Source organism: Brachyhypopomus gauderio, chromosome 11 (assembly GCF_052324685.1).
Source record: "Brachyhypopomus gauderio isolate BG-103 chromosome 11, BGAUD_0.2, whole genome shotgun sequence".
In the NCBI taxonomy this organism is placed as follows: Eukaryota; Metazoa; Chordata; class Actinopteri; order Gymnotiformes; family Hypopomidae; genus Brachyhypopomus; species Brachyhypopomus gauderio.
Genome location: NC_135221.1, coordinates 3703732 through 3722499, shown reverse-complemented (window position 1 = coordinate 3722499; position 18768 = coordinate 3703732). Strand labels below are relative to the sequence as shown.

General features: G+C 47.1%; 1 protein-coding gene across 3 annotated transcripts in view; it reads left to right on the top strand.

The window, feature by feature from the left end:
• The first annotated feature begins 940 nt into the window (after positions 1-940).
• LOC143526613 (teneurin-3) overlaps positions 941-18768 on the top strand; it is a 106613-nt gene continuing 88785 nt past the window's right edge. For all 3 annotated transcript variants that reach the window (XM_077021105.1, XM_077021104.1, XM_077021103.1), the window contains exons 1-2: positions 941-1310; positions 15804-16195. In XM_077021105.1, coding sequence (XP_076877220.1) covers positions 15931-16195 — 265 coding nt within the window. In that variant the 5' untranslated portion in view covers positions 941-1310; positions 15804-15930. The remainder of the gene's footprint in view (positions 1311-15803; positions 16196-18768) is intronic.

Below are 18768 nucleotides of genomic sequence, written 5' to 3'. Positions count from 1 at the left end.
AGAGAGAGAGAGAGAGAAGAGAGAGAGAGAGAGAAGAGACTGGGAGGGATAGCAAGAAAAGGACAGAGTGTCTGAAAGATTTCGATGGTGGAAAGTGTCAGGATGTAATGAGGGAAACGAAAGAAAGAGAAGAACAAGAGGCAGTAAGTGAGAGGAAGAGAGACAGAAGAGAGACGGAAGGAGAAAAAGCCAAAGGTGAGAAAGGCAGTGTGAATGAGATACACAGAGAGAGCACCTAAAAGCTTTTCTGTTCTGGGCTTAGGTAATTAATGATCTTCACTGCTTGCTCTCAGACAGTCTGAGGGCTGTCACTTCACAAGCATCAAACGGCGATTCATATGTCATGTGCTTTTCACATCGGCCTTTGATTAAAGGTGCAGGCGCTCCTGCACAGGGCCAGATGCACACCACCACACTTGCTAGTGGAGATAAGACAGCTGACCGCCCCCTCCCCTCAATAAATTAACAGATCTAAAAATTGCTGTATTAAAAATTAAATCCACATTATAAAATAGTTGATTGGCTACAGTTTTTATGTTATAGATTTTACTTGTGAGAGTCTGAGAACTTTAAATCATAGTACATACACAGTTTTACAGAGTTTGATGTTAAGTACATATAGAACGTTCATTAATTTAATTATTTTCTATTTAAAAACAAATGAATACACTTACTAATATGAATACAGACGTATAATATACGTATACGTTCGTATAATATACGCAAATATAAAAACAATAAAAATATGCATTATTGTTTTTATTATAACAGCCCACCAAACAATCGTATAGCTATCCAAACAGGAACATCAGAGTTGCGTATTTGCAGTGTACAATTATGTCAAATTGAAAAGTCATTTTTGGGATTTTATTTTGTATTGATGCGTACTCATTGTGGGATTCTGCATATCCAGGGGTTTGGACATCTTACGGGGACAGAACCAGTCCGCAGCGCCGCGAGCGCGTCGGTCACTCGTCCAGTCCCGTCCCGCGGCGCGCGCGCCCAGACAGAAGTGGTACAGTCCTGGACCATATGACACGCGCTCCTGGCTCCGTCCAGCGTTTCTGTGGGTTCGGCGGGTCCTGATCACGCCGTCCTTCACTCGCAGGGCAGGTTCGGTGGTTTAGCGGGCGCGTTTCTCCCCAGATCGAGCTCATAGCGAAGTGTGCGCTCCGAAAGAGCGCAAGGCGTGACTGCGGGGATCCTGCTGTCATCCTCATATCGCCGCTGCTGTGCGCAAGTTTGGATCTCTGCTGCTAAAGTTTGTTTCGCTGCCCACGACAATGGAAACCTGAAGTGGATCACTGGAGGTGAGTAGTGAGATTTTATTTATTTGCGTTACTCAGCGGTCTGATTTGGGCTCTTGTATTGTGGAGGATTCAGACTGGCGTTCGTGCACATTAATGATCTTGAATAACGCAATCTTACACACCGCGCACAATCGGTCCTTTATGAGTTTGGATGGGGTGCCTAGATGCTATAAAACGGGTTTTCTCACGCGCAGTTGGCGTGGATGCTTAAACAAACTTAAAGGTGTTTAAACGTGCATGATTACGCATTCTGCCGGGCGCCTTACCGAGACACGCGCTGAATCTAAACGAGCATCGCCGAATCGGAACCACCGAACACACTGCGCGGCCATTTCGGCGCTGCGAGCGGCTGCAAACTCGTCAAATAACCGGAACCGCGTATGTGAGTGTGTGCAGCCCGTCTCGTGTCCCGCACGAGCGCGAGGAGCGGGCTCGCGGACACCGGGCCGTCCGTTCCGTCCACATCCTTAAACGTGATGCGCCCGCGATGCAGCGTGCACGGTCCCGTTACACACCGGCCGCACCGATCTGGACATCATGAATAACGTGTCTGGAGATCCACGGACTCGCACATGTCAGCCCTCGTCTCAATGTTATACACGTTCTCTTACTTTAATAGCAGGCTAAATGTCAAAACAAGGATTAAGATTAAAATCGCATTCAGTTGTAGCCTGGGGGAAAGTGAGCTTAATATATCATCTGTAACGCATCAGCCTCGCAGGTGGGTTGAGGTTATAGTTTGTGGTAAGTGTGTGGAAGATCTTCTGGAAAAGGAGGAGACTGCCCAGGGCCTGCTGTAGGTGCCCTATCTGAGATTATGCTTAATCTCAATTAAAGGGCTCATTATGGTCATTTTGATGTAATGAGTAATCGAGGCAGTTGTAAAAAAAAAAGACAATCATAACGTGGTGGCAGTTACATTTTCATGAGACGGAACATTTGTGATAATGAGCACATCGCTAATATTGCTAATTTATTATCAAGCGAGCACACACACACTGAAGATAAGGATACACTTGGAGCAACTGCTTGACCATGATGGTCCTCACACTTCTTAACACACACACACACACACACACACACACACACACACACACACACACACACACACACACACACACACACACACACACACACACAGCTCACTTAAAAACCTTCATGGCTCTTTAACTGCTGTAATTGAATCAGATGATTTTGGGGGGGAAACATTAGAATAATTTTTTATATTCTCGGTCTTTTAGCTGCAGAGGTGATATTGGTGACAGTTCAGCGTTTCCCCATCAGGCCTCTGGCGTTTTGCTCCACACACGTCTGCAACTCTTACGGAAGGTTACAGGCACCACCATTGCATGTCTTTGTTTTCACACAGTTATGGAGAGGAGCTACAAACTGAAAAATGACGTTTATCTACTGAGAACATGGTGGAAGGCGATACGTTTTGCGTCAGAGCCGGTTATGACCCCCACCTGCCATTTGGATACCCATGAAACCATTACATCCATAATGCATGACAGAGAACGGCGAAATCATTCACCTGAACAATCTCTGTTCACTCTGATGTGTTGTGTGGTTTGGGCGAGGGGTTGTTGTTCTGTTTACATACGCCACATTTGATGGAGAGCTGAAGCGTTTTGTCGGCTGTAGTTGTTTTGAGCAGCAGGAAAAGGTCACGTGTAGCATCACCTCGACAACACTGCAACAGCACACGCAGTGTGTTTCGGTGAAGGGAAAACAGGGACGTGTCTGTCCAATGGGGCTGGGGGGGTGGGGGGGTGGGGGTGGTGTTGGGGTAACAAAGAGGGAAAAATTCACCCCGCGTTTTAACTCGGGACTGCTTATTTGGAGAATGCTATATGTCTCATGCTTCTCCAGTTTAGCTAGCGGTGGCTATATCGTTTTAACTTGACGAGAGGCTGAGGTGACACGCCCCAACGCCAAGACACTGACGTGGGGCGGAGTCAGAGTAAGAGGTGTCGCCTAGGATACAGCCCTGTCACATTTGCTCGGAGGAAGCAAAAATTGTCTGCCTTGCTTTCCCTAGCTTGCATCATTGGGGAACGAAGCATGCTCTGGAAACAGCTAAAGGGTTATCGCTGCTTTGTGTTCGAGCGCCTTCTCCGGAGCTGTGGCGATGGTGTAGTTAAAACAGCAGGGAGGCGGGTTGCGGTGTTAGAGGGGAGTGTGGCCAAAGATAGCCATGGTGAGTGTCCCGGCCTGAAGGCCTAATTCTGCCCTAATCACCCTGAACTGATACTTCCCATCACAGGCTTAATTTTAGCCATAAATCACCCACAGACCCAGGCTTTCACTCAGTGCTGTATATATTGATTTTGTTAGAGTAGCCCGTGCAGTCCTGTCAGAGTGTGATGGAATAGAAAATGCCAGGTTCATCGTTTAAATTAGTGTCTGAACACGTTCTTTGATGTCATCTGCATTCTTGGGACACAGGGAGACAGACAGAGAGAGAAAGAGAGACAGACAGACAGAGAGAGAGAGAGAGAGAGAGAGAGAGAGAGAGAGAGAGAGAGAGAGAGAGAGGGGAAAGCACATATATAAGATAAGAGAGAGTGTTAGTGTATGTAAGACTGTGTAAGTAAGAGAGTGGCTATAAGCGTATTTATGACAGCATACGTTGGACACATTCTGGGCCGATGGACTATGTGTACGTGTGAGTGAGAGAGCGAGGCGTAGCCATCAGTGCCCGTTTCAGGTCCCCAAACAGGAGCAGGTTAATGTTGCCTGACAAGCACACCCTGTAGATTACACGACCTTATAAACACAGGACAGACGTGTGATTGGTCAGGCGCCCTTGCTCGGCCCCTCCCCCACGTGCCTCAAAGTTTCAGAAGCTTGATCTGTTTTGTCTCTTATAATAATTAAAAAAACAAACAAAAAAAAAACCCTTAAATTTTGTAGGTGTTTGATTTGGTTTGCAGCCTCATTATGTCTGACTTTGAAGCGTGTGCTTATGGTTTATATAGTGGGAGTGAGAGTTTATTGATGTTTTGTGATGAGGTGTCCATGAGTTTTGTTTCTTTGTGAAACGGCAACATGCTTCAGCAGAGAGCACCACCTACATGTCCCCAGACGCTCACAAACATCGCTTCTTCAATGCTTACTCAATGTAACACAATTTCCCAGCTCAGAGAATTAATAGGTAATCAATGTAAGAGCTCCGTCATGTGCCGTGAAAGAACAACCAGGCGTCCGGCCCATGCCGGCCTATCGCCGGTGTTTGTAAGCAGAGGCTGTTATAGGATGCTACTGCTCAATCGACATCCGCTGTCCCTCACGGCCCCCTGCCACATCAACAAGCTTTATGTGCATTGATTAGGCTTTAGAATTCTGTCATTTGAAATCGGTGTGTCACTACCATCGAGTGAAGGATAACTCCCGGCTTGGGCTCGCACGTGCACACGCGCCCGCACGTGCACGTGCATCTCCGGGGGGGGGGGGGGGGGGGGGGGGGGGGGGTTCTCTTATCCGTATCGGAAGGGTGTGAACAACTAAGGAATTAAACCTTCTGAAGGAATGCGTTCGGTCTCGTACTGAAGATGGTTCATGTGAACACGCCTGTGCCGTTTTAATACCACTGACGGCGATCTACGTCTTTGAAACACAGACACAGCAGCAACTTTTGCCAGACACTAATTGTTGCTGAAGTGGCAGTTGATGTTAGAATATGTTTATTATTTATGCAAATCCCACCATCTGTTTAACAGAGCTGATTTTCTTCCACATTTGCCCCGTCTCCATATTCATGTGGATTTGTGTAGGCTGAAGTGGAATCTTGTTTCAAGCGTTGTGTTTTTTTCTTTAAACAGTATAAATTAAACAAATATAGATACAGGCATAGATGCATCTAGGCTCAGCAGTGCCTGTATGAAACACTGTAGGTGTGTGGAGTCGTTTGCCTGTGTTTGTGCCCCGGGCGGTGTGTTAGTCATCCTCAGGCCCTTCATCAGTGTTCAGTGTCTGACCACAGGGCCGGTGTTGACTGGAGACCACTTTCCTCCCAGCAGTGACACTGAGACTCCCATAACCCTGCTGGATCGACACCGGGCAGGACACCCACAGCCAACGCTGCGAACGTATCAGTGTTGACACAATGCCGCACGTTGGCCACCACACACATAATATGCGGTCAGCGTTGGCCGTGGTCAGAAACTGACCAGTGATGAATGCAGGCTGGCTGAACCAAGCGGGCATGCCAGCCTGATACAAGCTGTAATCGCAAAATGGACTTATAACAAAGGCAAACCTGATCACGTGCCCCCACTGACCACTTCATATTACAAAGAATATGTGGACACAAATGCATTGGACTTCATCGGACATCTATATTTCAAAAATCATGGTTGTTAGTATGGATTTGCATTCTCCATTTGTGGCTATAATAGCCCCCCACTCTCCTGAGATGGCTGTCCAAAGATTTTGGAGAGTGTATGTGAGAATTTGTGCCCATTCAATTACAAGCACATTTGTGACTTCAGACGACCGATGTTGGATGATAGCGCCTGGATTACAGTCACCATTCCGGTTCATCCCAAAGGTGTTCGGTGGTGTTGAGGTGCCTGCAGGTCTTTAATACCTAACTAGTCAGCCCAAGTGCTTATAGACCCTGTGGTCTACACCATTACACAGTCATACTGGAACAGGGAAGAACTTCCCACAGTCTGTCGCCACAAAGATGTGTGCAGTAGCATTTCAAACTAAACTATAACTAAGGGACGTAAGCCAAGCCCAGAAACACAGGCCTGCACCATTACACCCCTCCACCAAACCTTTAGTGTTGGTACTACACATTCCAGTAGGCAGTGTAATCCTGGGATTGACCAAACCCAGATCCATCCTTCTGAATGCCAGAGAGTGAAGCACGATGCATCACTCCCGAGAACACGTTTCCACGGCCCCGGAGTCGGCTGGCCGCTCCCGCCGGTGCTTGGCATTCTGTGCAGAGATCGTAGGCTTGTGGGCAGCTGCTCAGCCATGGAAACCCATTTCAGGAAGCTTGCGGCACAGCGTCCGAGTGTTGATGTGACGTCCAGAGGCAGCGCGGGACTCTGCGATGAGGGATGCAGTGGAGGAGAGGCCATTTTTACATGCTGCGTGCTTCAGCATTTCACGGCCCCGCTCGGCCGGGTTTCATGGTCTGCCTCTCTGTGGCCGAGCTGCTGCTTTTATTTCCATGTGCTCCCATTTCACCAGAACAGAACTTACAGGTGAATGGGGGCAGATCTAGAGTCTGAGAACCCGTCGGTACATTGCGCTCTGGTGTCGGCGTTTATCAATGGATACCGCGTGGCCCTGTGATTGATCTAGTCATTTGTGTGGCTGAAACCCCTGATTTCAATCACTAGGAGGGGTGTTTGTGTAGTTTTGACCATGAATGTAAATGTATATTGTTAATGAGCTAATTAAGTGTAGTCATTTTGGCACACCACTGCACGCCTCTACAAGTCATCCTATAAAAATGCCTTGTTTCGTAGATGACAGTCTGACAGGACTACAGTTCAGATGTTCTGTGGAATTAGATTTAGTCCTGTATGCCATGTGCTCATAAAATGGTGATTTGTCAGTCCTTGTGCTCATAAAACGGTGATTTGTCAGTCCTTGGCTCACAAAAGTTTGCCTGTGTTTTTGCACCACTGCAAGAAAAGTGTCTATAGCACAGAGCTCTGTGAACCCGAATAAAACTGTCATAGCTGTAGGGCTCCACTGTTTTATTCACGATTCTTACAGTGGTTTAGCGATTCAGCCGAAGGTCCCCCACTAGCAAATTAACGAACAACAAAAGAAAGGTCAAGGGTAAATGTGACACTCTCAAAATGGAAGCGTCTACCCGAAGACCCAATCATGTGCAATTTTACGTTTTTACGGTTTTTACAGTTTTTTTAGGTTTTTTTGAAATCTAATTTTCACCTGTCAGCCAGGGTCACAAATGCGAAACATTTTGACTTGTCTGACTTCGTTCTCCTGGATCCTCCGTAAAATTCTCTGAAGCGTAAAATGTTTTGCCCGTTTTGGTGTGGGGGGGTGATGGTGGGGGGGGGGGGGGGGGGGGTGTAATCCAGACTCAGGGGTGGAGGGAGTCGCTACATTAGCACGAAACAATGCCTCGAATTCATAATGGATTTTACGTTACCAAGTCGCTGGAAATTGATTCAGCCTGGAATTAATGGTGATACTCTGTGCAGGAATGAGTGACCAGTGGCAAAATCCTGCGTCTGCTCTTAATGCAAGAGAGAGATGAGTGGAGCAACAGCTTTTTAATGCACTCGTACATATCGGCTGAAGTACCTCGTGGATTTCTCTTGTCCTAAGATGGCTAAGAGCCATGTCTAAGCACTGATGTAAGATCCACTCTGCATACCTAGTCCCAACTCTAGGGAAGGCTATAAAGTTTGGAAGAAGACACACTGCTTTTCTCTGCAGTGCGGACCTGGAGATGATTGGACCAGTGCTGGTATGATTATGTATTCCACTGACATGTCTGTTTTCTTCTCGTATGCTTGTTAAACACACCAGACTGTCTTTGGAGACTGTGGCATCTTTCACTACAGCGTACAGTCGCATCACTATCGACTGATTCTTCCCGCTGAAATCAAATACAGTCTGCTCCGAGCCGGCCGCGTGCTCAACATTGACCCCGACTTGCTGGGAAGGTGATTATTTTTGGAGGGCTTATGGGTGGGAACGGGAGAATCGAGTTGTTGCTTGTAGGATTTTGAGAAATGAAGAATGCTTGTTGAAAGTGGATATCCAAACCCCAAAATGAAACCATGATCAGAAAATTATTTAAACATTTCCAGTCGAGTATGGCCGTGGACAAATGTTGAGCCTTTAAGGGCACCGAATATGCTGATGCTATTAATAACACATAAAAAAAAACTCACCATGTTAAAAATGTCGACGGAAATAATTAAAACTGTAATTTATCACGGTAACCAGAAATGAGGACAGTGTGGTAGTAGAAGGCGACGTGCAGAAAGATGATGTGATGTTTATCCAGCACAGAGATGCAGCCAGTCAGTGTTTGTCAAACTGTAAAGGAACTATAAGTAGTCTTAAAGTAATACAATCCTCATCCTGCATATCCACCCACGACGTCCCCATCTTCTCTCCGTCTGCCTTCTCTGGTAATGAACATGTCAACATCAGTTACGTGACATTTCTGATGGTTTTACTGATGTTGACAGAGCTGGTCAAGAGGAACTTCTTGCCTTTTGCATTTTTGGGGGGGTCCTAAAAGATGCAGAAGTCTAGTGTTGGTCCATTTATAGCAGATACAAGCGCTGCGAGATCTTTCCCTCACAGGGCTGGGCGCTCCACCTCCGTAGTGCTTAAGGCCAGGTGCACGTGTCCTTTATATTTATATCGAGTTGACGTAAGTGTGATAACTTATCGTTGGTGCGTTGAATTCTAATGTATCACATTGCTTATGCCAGTTAGTAAGAGAGACAGACAGAGGGAGAGAGAGAGACAGAGATGGAGAGAGAGACGGGGGTGGGTGTGGGGGTGTGTCCTATCATGCATCCGTCTGCAGCCTCTAGGGTAAGATGCGCACATCTATGTTGTGTGAGCTATAAATGTTCTAAAGTCTGTGAATGTCTGAGTTGCCTACAGTGCACTTTCTCTTTGCCCCATAGCGTCCTCCTCCAGTGCAGACCTTCATTTCTCCCTCCCTCTCTCTCTTTTTCTCTTTCTCCTCCTTTCTCCAGCACTCCCTCCCACCCTCCGTTTCATCCCTGTCTCTCCTCCTATGGCTGGTGTGCTGTAGCGTTCTCTCTCTTACCCTCCTGCTGTGATTCAGGCCGTGAGTAATTTGCCTGGGTGTCGGAGTTTGGCTCTCAAACTGCCCTAGCTGTGGAACTGAGGGGTTTAACATCGTTGTCCCACAGGGGTCAGAGCCAAAGGCTAGTGGCACAACTATGACAACCGGGAGAGGAGAGGAGAGGAGAGGAGAGGGGAGGAGAGGAGAGGAAAGGAGAGGAGGGGATGAGGGACAGTGTGGCTCAGATGGAGTGGTGCAGGAAGTCCTTTTGGAAGAAGGGACAATGTAATTTAATAGATTCAGTTTGGTATTTGGTAGTGGATTAAAGGTTTCCATTTGCAGTCCAGTATAGTGTTCAGAAGCGGAGGTGTGCTTGAATAATTGTTGCCTTTGAAGGGAAAAAAAAAAGATCCGTTCGTCATGCTGAGAGAGACGGTCTGTTTTTGGAAGCGGCCAAGCCGTTTCAGATCAAGTCTCTGTGCGTGTGCATAATCGCTGGTCTAGAGGCTCAGATGCTGCATGTTAATGCCTACGGTGTTTACGGCTCAATCAGCCGCTGTAGGCAGTGGCGCTGGAGAAACTATCGGCTCATCTCTGCGTGCTCCACTGGACAAATTGGATTGGCTGTAACCTTGGCTCAAAGTGACCTCATCTGTTGGTATTGTGCAGAACATTATGTTTGAAGACTCGAGCTCCCCTGCACTGTGAAACCCCACAGCTGAATTCACTTAAAATGCTTTACGGAAACAGTGGACTCAACTCATTTCCTGCGTGTGGCATGATATAGCAAAAAAAATATATATATATATATCAGTGTGTTCAGACTTCGGTTCATAATCTTGGTAATGGCTTGCTAGCGAGTTGCTGAATGGATAGAGTCCAGACAGACGTGCGGCCTGGTTCTGTTGGCATCGAGCTAGACGACAACAAAATAAAGTTTACAGCTTGGGCGCTGAGGATGCTTACCGACAGCCAACGCGATTTCGACTGCTAATATAGCCGAAAATATGGAAAACGTTTCGTGAAATGTAGGTCAGCGTAATGGACTGCACAGCCAAAGGCCAATAAGAGATTAGTTTAGTCCGTATCACGAAAAGGTTCAAAATTACTGAATTACTGAACTGGGGGGCACACGTAGTCACGTTGTCTAGTTCTCCTACATAATGTAGTGTTTTCTCATAAACTTGGTTTGTGTGTTTCAGATACAATAATTAGTAGCATTGATTTGAGGGAGGGGGGGGACGAGTATTGTGTTTGCGTTTGAGCATTTGATCTGGGTATATGCAATCACGGTGGTGTGTTTCACAGCTGTTTGGTGTGTGAATCATCCAAACAGCTCGTCCATGAGTTTCACAGTTTGCTCTCCTAAGACTGCAGAGGTGTGGAGCCCTGTTTCCTGCTTTGGGTGGGTGGTGCTTACAATGCAGTAACCTATTTTCATTTTCATAATAAAAAAAAAATGTCTGAACCACAATCCTTTGCTTCACTGTAGACGGTAATAAAAACTTTTTATTCTTAAATTGTATGAAGTCAGAGTCATTTCTGCTCCACCAGACCAAGAGAAGGTCTTGAAATCCGAGAAAAATTGAAATCCGGTCCAGTGGTGCAAGTTGTTTCAGAGTTATGTTTTAATAATAAGTGTTGGAATCTCTATTCCGCTAGCGAGTGTGAGATCATGACCCATATAACCCTCTCCACACCTCTCAAACCATGAGCGGAATTGGAAGAGCCTTTCATTTGAACAGGTCCAGTGTAGCACACGTGCCAACATGCTCACTAATGAGGCTTCATTTAACCAGCCGAGGAAATAAAGAACTCCTTTGGATTTAGATATTTGAGCTGCAGGTGACCCCTTCTGGGTTTTTGGCATTTTTTTGATTTCCAAAATGAGAACTTGGGTTTTCAAAATAAAAGCCGGATCCTGTCCCAGGCGCCGTTGTTCTTGAAGCACCAGCTTCAGAACATTCTTTGGAGAAGCTGTATTTCTCAGAAGGTGCCCCGAAGTGGAACAACCAATGGAGCTGGTTCAACTTAAACTGACACGAAGACCGGGGCTGAAAACTCGGCACGGTCCTCCCGAGAGCCGTCCACAGATCACAAACGCGGGGAGGAGGTGTTCCAGAGCGACACGCGTCCCACGTGAAGCCTCTCGTCTCCAGCGCGGGGGCCTGTGGGAGCGGCGAGGCGCAGACCGCCTGGGCACTCTCGCGCGGAGCAGCTCGGAGCGGCCCGGGAAGCGGCGACGGCTAATGGAACGGGCCTCTTGTTTTTTTTTTATTTCTTCCCTTTTTCCTTTTTTTTTTGTCGTCTTGCAATCGTGGCCCTGTTTTGTCTGGCGGTGAGCGAGAGAGCGAGAGAGCGAGCGGGCGATGGAGTCCAGGCGTGCCCCGGCGTACGAGCTGCACAGTGCATGAATTATGCAGAGCTGTCAAAGCCGGCTATTGTCAGAGGTGCCGGCCACACTAAAGCTCGGGAGGTGGGGGCAGAGGGTGTGTGTGGGGGTGAAGGGTGGGGGGGGTGGTGGTGGCGGTGGGGAAGGGGGGGGGGGGTGATGGGAGAGGTTGATGCATTTCCTCCAGAGAGCTGTGATTGCTTGGCATCATGCAGCGATTGAGAGTGGCCAGCCAGAGGAGAGAGGTGGGACAGACGTGGACAGCCGTGGGGACAGACGTGGACAGCTGAGGGGGAGGACGTGGACAGCTGAGGGGGAGGACGTTTTGGGGCCGAGGACCGGGGCAGAGAAGGGTGCTTTAGAAACGCCCTGTACATGCAGATGATCGGAAGGTGGAGGGAGACCCTAGGACGTGGATCGAAAGCGCTTGAATGAAGCGTCTGAATGGAGCGGGAACCTGTACAGACCTCCTGATTCAGAACACCAAGTTCTGATTGCTGATTTGATGTTAATTTTGAAGTGTTGCGATTCTCCAAGTACTGCTTTTCAATATTGTTATATTTCCTGATTTTATTTATTATTTTTTTGTGAAATTGCATTATGTTTGTGCTTTTTGCTGAAATGGCTTTAAAAAAAGCCCCATAACCAATCACAACAGCTCACAGTCAGTAAACCTCAAACATATAGGTGACATAACGCCTCGAACCCATTGTTGAACTCATCTTTCATTACTGCTCAGTTTTCTTTCTTTTGTTTTGTTTGTTTTGCCAAGCGTTTTGAATTTGCGTTTGACTTACAATAGAACAAATCTCCTACTGCTGTGTCACTCGGCACTACACTCTAATTAAAGTGCTTTTATTGACGCTATTTTGTGTCAATGCAGTTGTATTTATCTATTCAATTATTAATCTGTCTATTTATTTATTGCTTTTTTTAGATTGCTTTTTGGAGATAATCTCTTTTATTGAGATTATCTTTCAACGTGGCAGTTTCAGTACTGCCGTGCTCGGGAATCATGATTTCTAACTGCTGGATTCAGGGATGTCTGAGCTGAAGCGTTTTTACGGAGAGCTGCAGCACGAGTAGCGTCCGCCGTATGCCTGAAGATCATGACCTGTATGGCAGCCATGATGGTGGGCGGAGCTTCTGGAAAGGAGCAGCAGATGAAAGCACCACACACATCACAACCATCGTTAATATGGCGTCGGGGATAGGGAGAGAGGCGGTGACAGAAAGTTGCTTCCAAAATGGGATGACTGAACAAAGAGTCCCTGTTGCACATCTGCACATAAACAGGCTTCATGACATATCTCTCTCTCTCTCTCTCTCTCTCTCTCTCTCTCTCTCTCTGAGTCAAACCTCTGCTTGGGTAAGAAATATAGGTCACCAAGGTTGCAAATAATGCATTTAGCTATAAGTGACTTTATTGGTTCAAAGTCACGGTACCTTGAACGCCACGGCCTCCCGCTGACACTGATCGCATTAGTGGAGGCAGAGCAGGGCAGAGCCAGCTGCAGAGAAACAGGAAGAGGAAACGTCCCCCTGATCCGCGTGGTCACTGCAGGGCCCGGCGAGCAGACAGCCTCCGGCGCCATGATCAACACACGCGGAAAGGACCTGTGACGAACGGCTCGGGTTCACAGTCACGCTCTGCCCTGACCCCACAGGCCACCGTAGGGTCTCGGTCAGCCATTACAGTAGCTCACAGCTCTCATGGTTTAGCGAATGTTTTATTCTCCTCGGTTGTGGTTTTTGCACGGCTAACAAAGAGGAGCCATTTGGTTATTGGTCGCAGGCCTGGTGTGTCCAGAAGCACAGGTGACGTTCCCCGGCTTCATCAAAAGCGCCGAACAGCCTGGCCCCAGTGCATTCTGGGACGTGGTTTTGTGCCGACTCGTTGTCATTTCGGGTCACGTTTTTTTTTTTTTCTTTTCTGTCTCTTGGCTTCAAGGGTCGGTGTTCGAACTGCAGGGCCACGCGTCTGCGCTCCGGTCTCCGGAGAACCGCCTCCTACTGCACGCTCTGCGTGTGCTCGTTCTGAAAACAGGCTGAAAGAAAAGAGGAGAGTACTGTGTCCTTTTGACTGGAGTCACGGGGAGGGATGTTGGTGAGGCGGCTCAAACCACAGGGGTGATTATTCTCCTACTGACTCCGGTAGCGTAGAGGAGGAAAACGTGTGCTCGCTCATACACACACGCACTGATTTCAGATATCACACACCTGACTTCTGCAGTCATTACGTCTTTTTTTCCATATAAATGTGTCTTTATATACATACATTTAAGCCCCACATTTGTGCAGGGTTGTATCACTACTGTCCTAACAGGGCCAATCTCACATCTGGAAGCCTATTGATGAAAAGCTCGCACGAGAAGGAATTAATGTATGGCCATGTCGCCCAGGTGAACAGGTTTAATACTGATAGAGGACACGGCTGGTCTCCTGTGAGAAAGTCCTCCTTGTAGTTTCAACCTTGCCCTGTCCTTTTCCTCTACGGTTCCACTCTGTCTCTGTAACCAACCTGGTGTAGGTGCAGCGAGACAGACAGGGTAATCGTGTACTGAGTTTCCTCTTTGTTCATTGTAGAGCTTAGTGACATGGTTTGCCCTGGCCTAGAGCACCTAACATTCATCTAAACGGAAACCTTAAAAAGGTGGTAGCTGTCTTGAGGTTTCTCAGCAGGACCGGCACAGGACGGTTATTCAACTGATACAGTCCTAATAGGATCTTCTAATAAGAACTTCAGCATCAAGGCTGCGTAATAAGTAATATTTGTATGACTGGTCCTTTCATAGATGCACTGCTTTGGTTTGGCTGTTGTTTGCTGCCATTAGCAGGAGGTAGTAAATGTGCTCTGTGCTCCTGAGTTCGATGTCGTGATGTCGGTGGGTTGCTATTATTCTGGTGCTCCTGTGTTCGAGCGAGCGCTGTCTGCCTCTTCGTCACCCCGCTCCGTCCTCCTCTTCCTCGGGCAGGTCGACCGCGTGCCTGAGCTTTTCTTTCAGCCGCTCCTACCTGTGCAGCTGCTTTGCAGCGATACGATTGGAGGAGAGCGCTGAGACGTGCTGCATGTGCAGACCGAATAAACAGATCGAACTCCCCCAAGCTCTCACCAGCACTATACAACAAGCACAATTCTGCAGGAGGACTCAAAAGCGTCTTCGGATTCCACGGGAGAATATCAGCCCGAAAAGCATTTCTTAGATAGGTGTTGTTGAATCTCTCTGTGCTGGGAGATACAGCCTCCTTTCTTTTGGGGCCTTGGGTTCAGTCACTGATACAGTTCAGGATCTGTAGAGCAATTTAATTCAAGATTTCATGTACTAGCAGCCGTCGGGAAGTCTGGGAATCACAGGTCCCAGCCCGAGGGGGTTTTTTTTGTTTACAACCGGCAGAGGGAGGAGCTAAAGGCAAAGTTGAGGGCGGAGCCTAGGGCCTTCAGGGTCGGGGCCGTTGGAAGTGGGGCGTAGTGCTCAGATTACTTTTACGCCCCCGTAAGGATTTTCTACCCCGGTGGAAGGTCCCTGGTCGTGCCGCTCTACCCTGAGCAGTTGCGGTCGTCTGCCAGTGACGGAATGAGAATGAGGAGGAAAGACGTGGGTGTGTGTTGGGCTGGTGTGTGTTGGGCTGGTGCGTGTTGGGCTGGTGCGTGTTGGGCTTGTGCGTGTTGGGCTGGTGCGTGTTGGGCTGGTGTGTGTTGGGCTGGTGCGTGTTGGGCTGGTGCGTGTTGGGCTGGTGTGTGTTGGGTTGGTGCAGGGGGTTCACGCCCAACTGGACCTCTAAGTGTTGCAGGGCGCCGAGATTTATAAGCTTGCTGAGATTAACCGTATGGATTAATGTTGTTATCCAAATAATACTACTCCCCCTTTTCCCTGTCACTGTAGGGATCTCTGAATCTGTGCGTTGTTCCTCCTCTCTCTCTCTCTCTATCACGCTATTCCTCTCCAGTTTATGCTGCACTGTGTTTTTCTGAATAGCTGCTGCTCGGACAGGTTGAGCAGAGGTGTAGATAGATGGCCACTTCATCCTGACCTTACCGTGTTTATTCTGTTTTTATTCTTTGCCTTTTTCCTCTGTCTGCTGCATCCACTCTGCAGTTATCAGCATCTCTCTCTCTCTCCCTCTCTCTCTCTTTCTCTTTCTTTCTCTCTCTCTTATTTTTATTTTCATTGTATGACTATGAATGGCCACTGTTCTACTGGGTATGTAGGAACAGGTAAAAAAAAAAAAACCTTTTACCCCACAACTTCACACAAGTTGGCAATTCATTTGCCCCTTTTCTTCTTTATTACCCCCCCTCGCTGCCCCCCCCCCCCCCCCGGAACAGGTGGAGTGGAGCTGTGTGTGGAGCGGCAGAGACAATAAAGAGTGAGAAGACAGGAGGAGGTGCAGACAGACGCGTCCGGGAGCGGAGAGAGGAGAGGAGGGCCGGGGAGCTTCAGCATGCCGACAGCATGGAGGTGAAGGAGCGCAGGCAGAACTGTTCTCTCTCACGTGGCCGTCGAGAGCGAGGGAGAGGAGGGGAGGGAGGGCAGGAGGAGCAGGGGGTCATGGAGGGGCCCGCCGACCGACGCCTCCCCGCCACCTCCGTGCTTACCCAGAAATCCTACAGCTCCAGCGAAACGCTGAAGGCCTTCGACCAGCAGCCCGGACAGCAGATGTACACACACCGCATGCCGGACGCCGCCCCAGGGGAAGGAGACGATTACCGAGCGCCAGGTCAGCTCCCAGTCTGCTCTCGTAGTTTGACTCGTGTTCCTAAGATTCCTTCAAGGTTCACCGTCACTACGGCTCGAGCACTAGCTGGACGTCTTAATCTGAAATTATTACTTTAAATTATGCCAATCATAGTTTCTCATTAATCTCAATTTAAGATGTAATTGTACTTTTTCATAATGAGTCATGTTTTTTGTCAAAGGGATTAACCTTTGGTGTTTAGACCCAAGGCTAATTTATGGTTCATATTAGATACACGGGAGTATTGACATGTTTGTTCTTCTTTACATAACTACATGACATCAGGTTGTCAACTGTAATTCAGTATTGAATTTAGCAGAAGCACAACAATCTAACACAATTATTGAATTAACATCTATAGTGTTTATACACAGCTGACAGGTAATATGAACATTGTAAAAAACACTGCAAAAGCCATTTCAGCAGAGTTAAATCAACACAGGTAGTTTTCGTGGATCAGTGTGAGTGTCTAGGGTGTGAGAAGAGAGGGAGACACAGAGAGACAGTGAAACAGACTGAGAGAGAGAGACAGACAAGTGACTTGAGTGACCGAGAGATAGATAGATAGAGAGAGAGAGAGAGAGAGAGAGAGAGAGAGAGAGAGAGAGAGAGAGAGAGAGAGAGAGAGAGAGACAGAGAGAGAGAGAGAGAGAGAGAGAGAGAGAGAGAGAGCACGAGAGGCTTTCAGTTTGCAGGGTTTCACATCATTGTTAGCCTACATCTTTATCTCATTCCAGTTAGCCTCATACCTGAGCTGGGGAGTTGTGGACTTTAGCAACCCAGCAAACAAACAGTGGTCCTTGAACGCTCGTTTGTAATTGGTGTACTGTGCAGTGATTTGGTCTCTATTTATTTGATCAGCAGACAAATCCAGGCAGAGCTACTGAGACTCATGATGGAGTTGAAACGTAAATACTACATTGGCTGTAAAATGTATTTAATTGCCCCACTGTTCAAGCGTGTGTGTCATTACAGTGTGTGTTTGCCTTTAGTTTGCGGCCTGCTGTTTCTTCCCATGACTGAACTGCTACACAACCCTAATGCACAAACCTACACACCTGTAATACACTTCTACACATGTCTAACACAATTCTACAGTCTCATGCACATTCCCATGGGACACTAGAAGCTCTGGCTGTAGGAAACACACACACACACTGTGTGATTTATTACTGCGTATTGTAGGATGTCATTGTGAAGATCAGTAAAAATAGAGTTCTTTGGATTTAGGCTAACGTTATAACGATGTTGGAAGGAATGACCCATGTCATCATTTAATATCTCTAAAGTGTGCTGGCCTGTAGGACAGCATGTTTAGGTGTTGAGGGCAGGTTTGTCAGGAGTGTGTTGGAGTGTTTCGGAGAGTTGAACGCAGTCACATGGTTCATTGTCTTCGCCACACACTTTCATTTTGGTTACTCCATCCTCCGGTACGCACAACATTCTTTTAGCTAATTATTCACATATTCTTGAAACCATTTTATAAATATTTGATGAGCGATCATGATAAGGCAGTTATTATAGCTGTTCCCAGAGACTTGTGGTGTAGTTACTCATTCAAAATTAATTAATTTCATTAAAATCAAACCCGGTCGGTTAATTGCGTTTTACAGAGTGCCCCTGCACCAAAGGCTGTTTCTCAGAGGAGAAGAGTCGTAATAAGCAGTCATGTTTGTGACTGGCTGGCAGGGAGGTGAAGGATCGGGGTTGGGGGGGGGGGGGTGTTGGGGGCGGTGTTGGGGTGGGGGGGTCCTGTGTCAGGGCTGCCGTGGATGAATGTGTGTGTGAGGCAGGTCTAGCGTTATCGATAGAGGCTGGCAGCCCTGGCATTTCCCTCATGATTAGCTGTCGTAGATTTAAGGGGGAGGAAATGCCGCTTAATTAAATGCCAGTTTATTCACTCGTGTTTCCAGTCCCTGCACTGGTTTCCAGCTGGGATCGCCTTCCTGTGTTTCCACGTACAAAAGGAAAGGAGGAACAAAAGTGTGTTTTCATTTTTATTCGCATGTGTTGGGAGCGGATCACATGACGTGAAGCACAGACTCGGTACACAGTGCGTCTGGGGTTCAAAACAAACGATTATTGCAGTTTGGTGAGTTCAGGCAGCCTGTAGCTGACAGGAGGCAGGAGACCAGGGAGAGAAACTCCATCGACTGTATCTTTTCTCAGAAAATACACAATTATTATGAAAACAATAATCAAAATAATGATGTGTCATGTTTCTGAAGAATCTTTTAGATGCATGAATGGGTCTGACATTATAGGAATTATGAAAAAGCTTTAAAATGAAATCAAAATATTTTTTTCCATTAGAAGATAATTGGCACGTGTCCTTAAACAAGATAATATATCGTTTTTTATTTCTTTGTTAACTCTTTACAGTTTGGCTAAAGCTAGCTACTCTATGATTTTATATATTATTACACATTGATTTAGAATTCTTTCCTTTAGTAGAATAATACTAATTATAATGATAATACTAAGAAGAAGAAGAATTGTAATGTGCATGTGCAAACTATGGAAGATATCAGAATCAAGAATCAGTTTTATTTTGT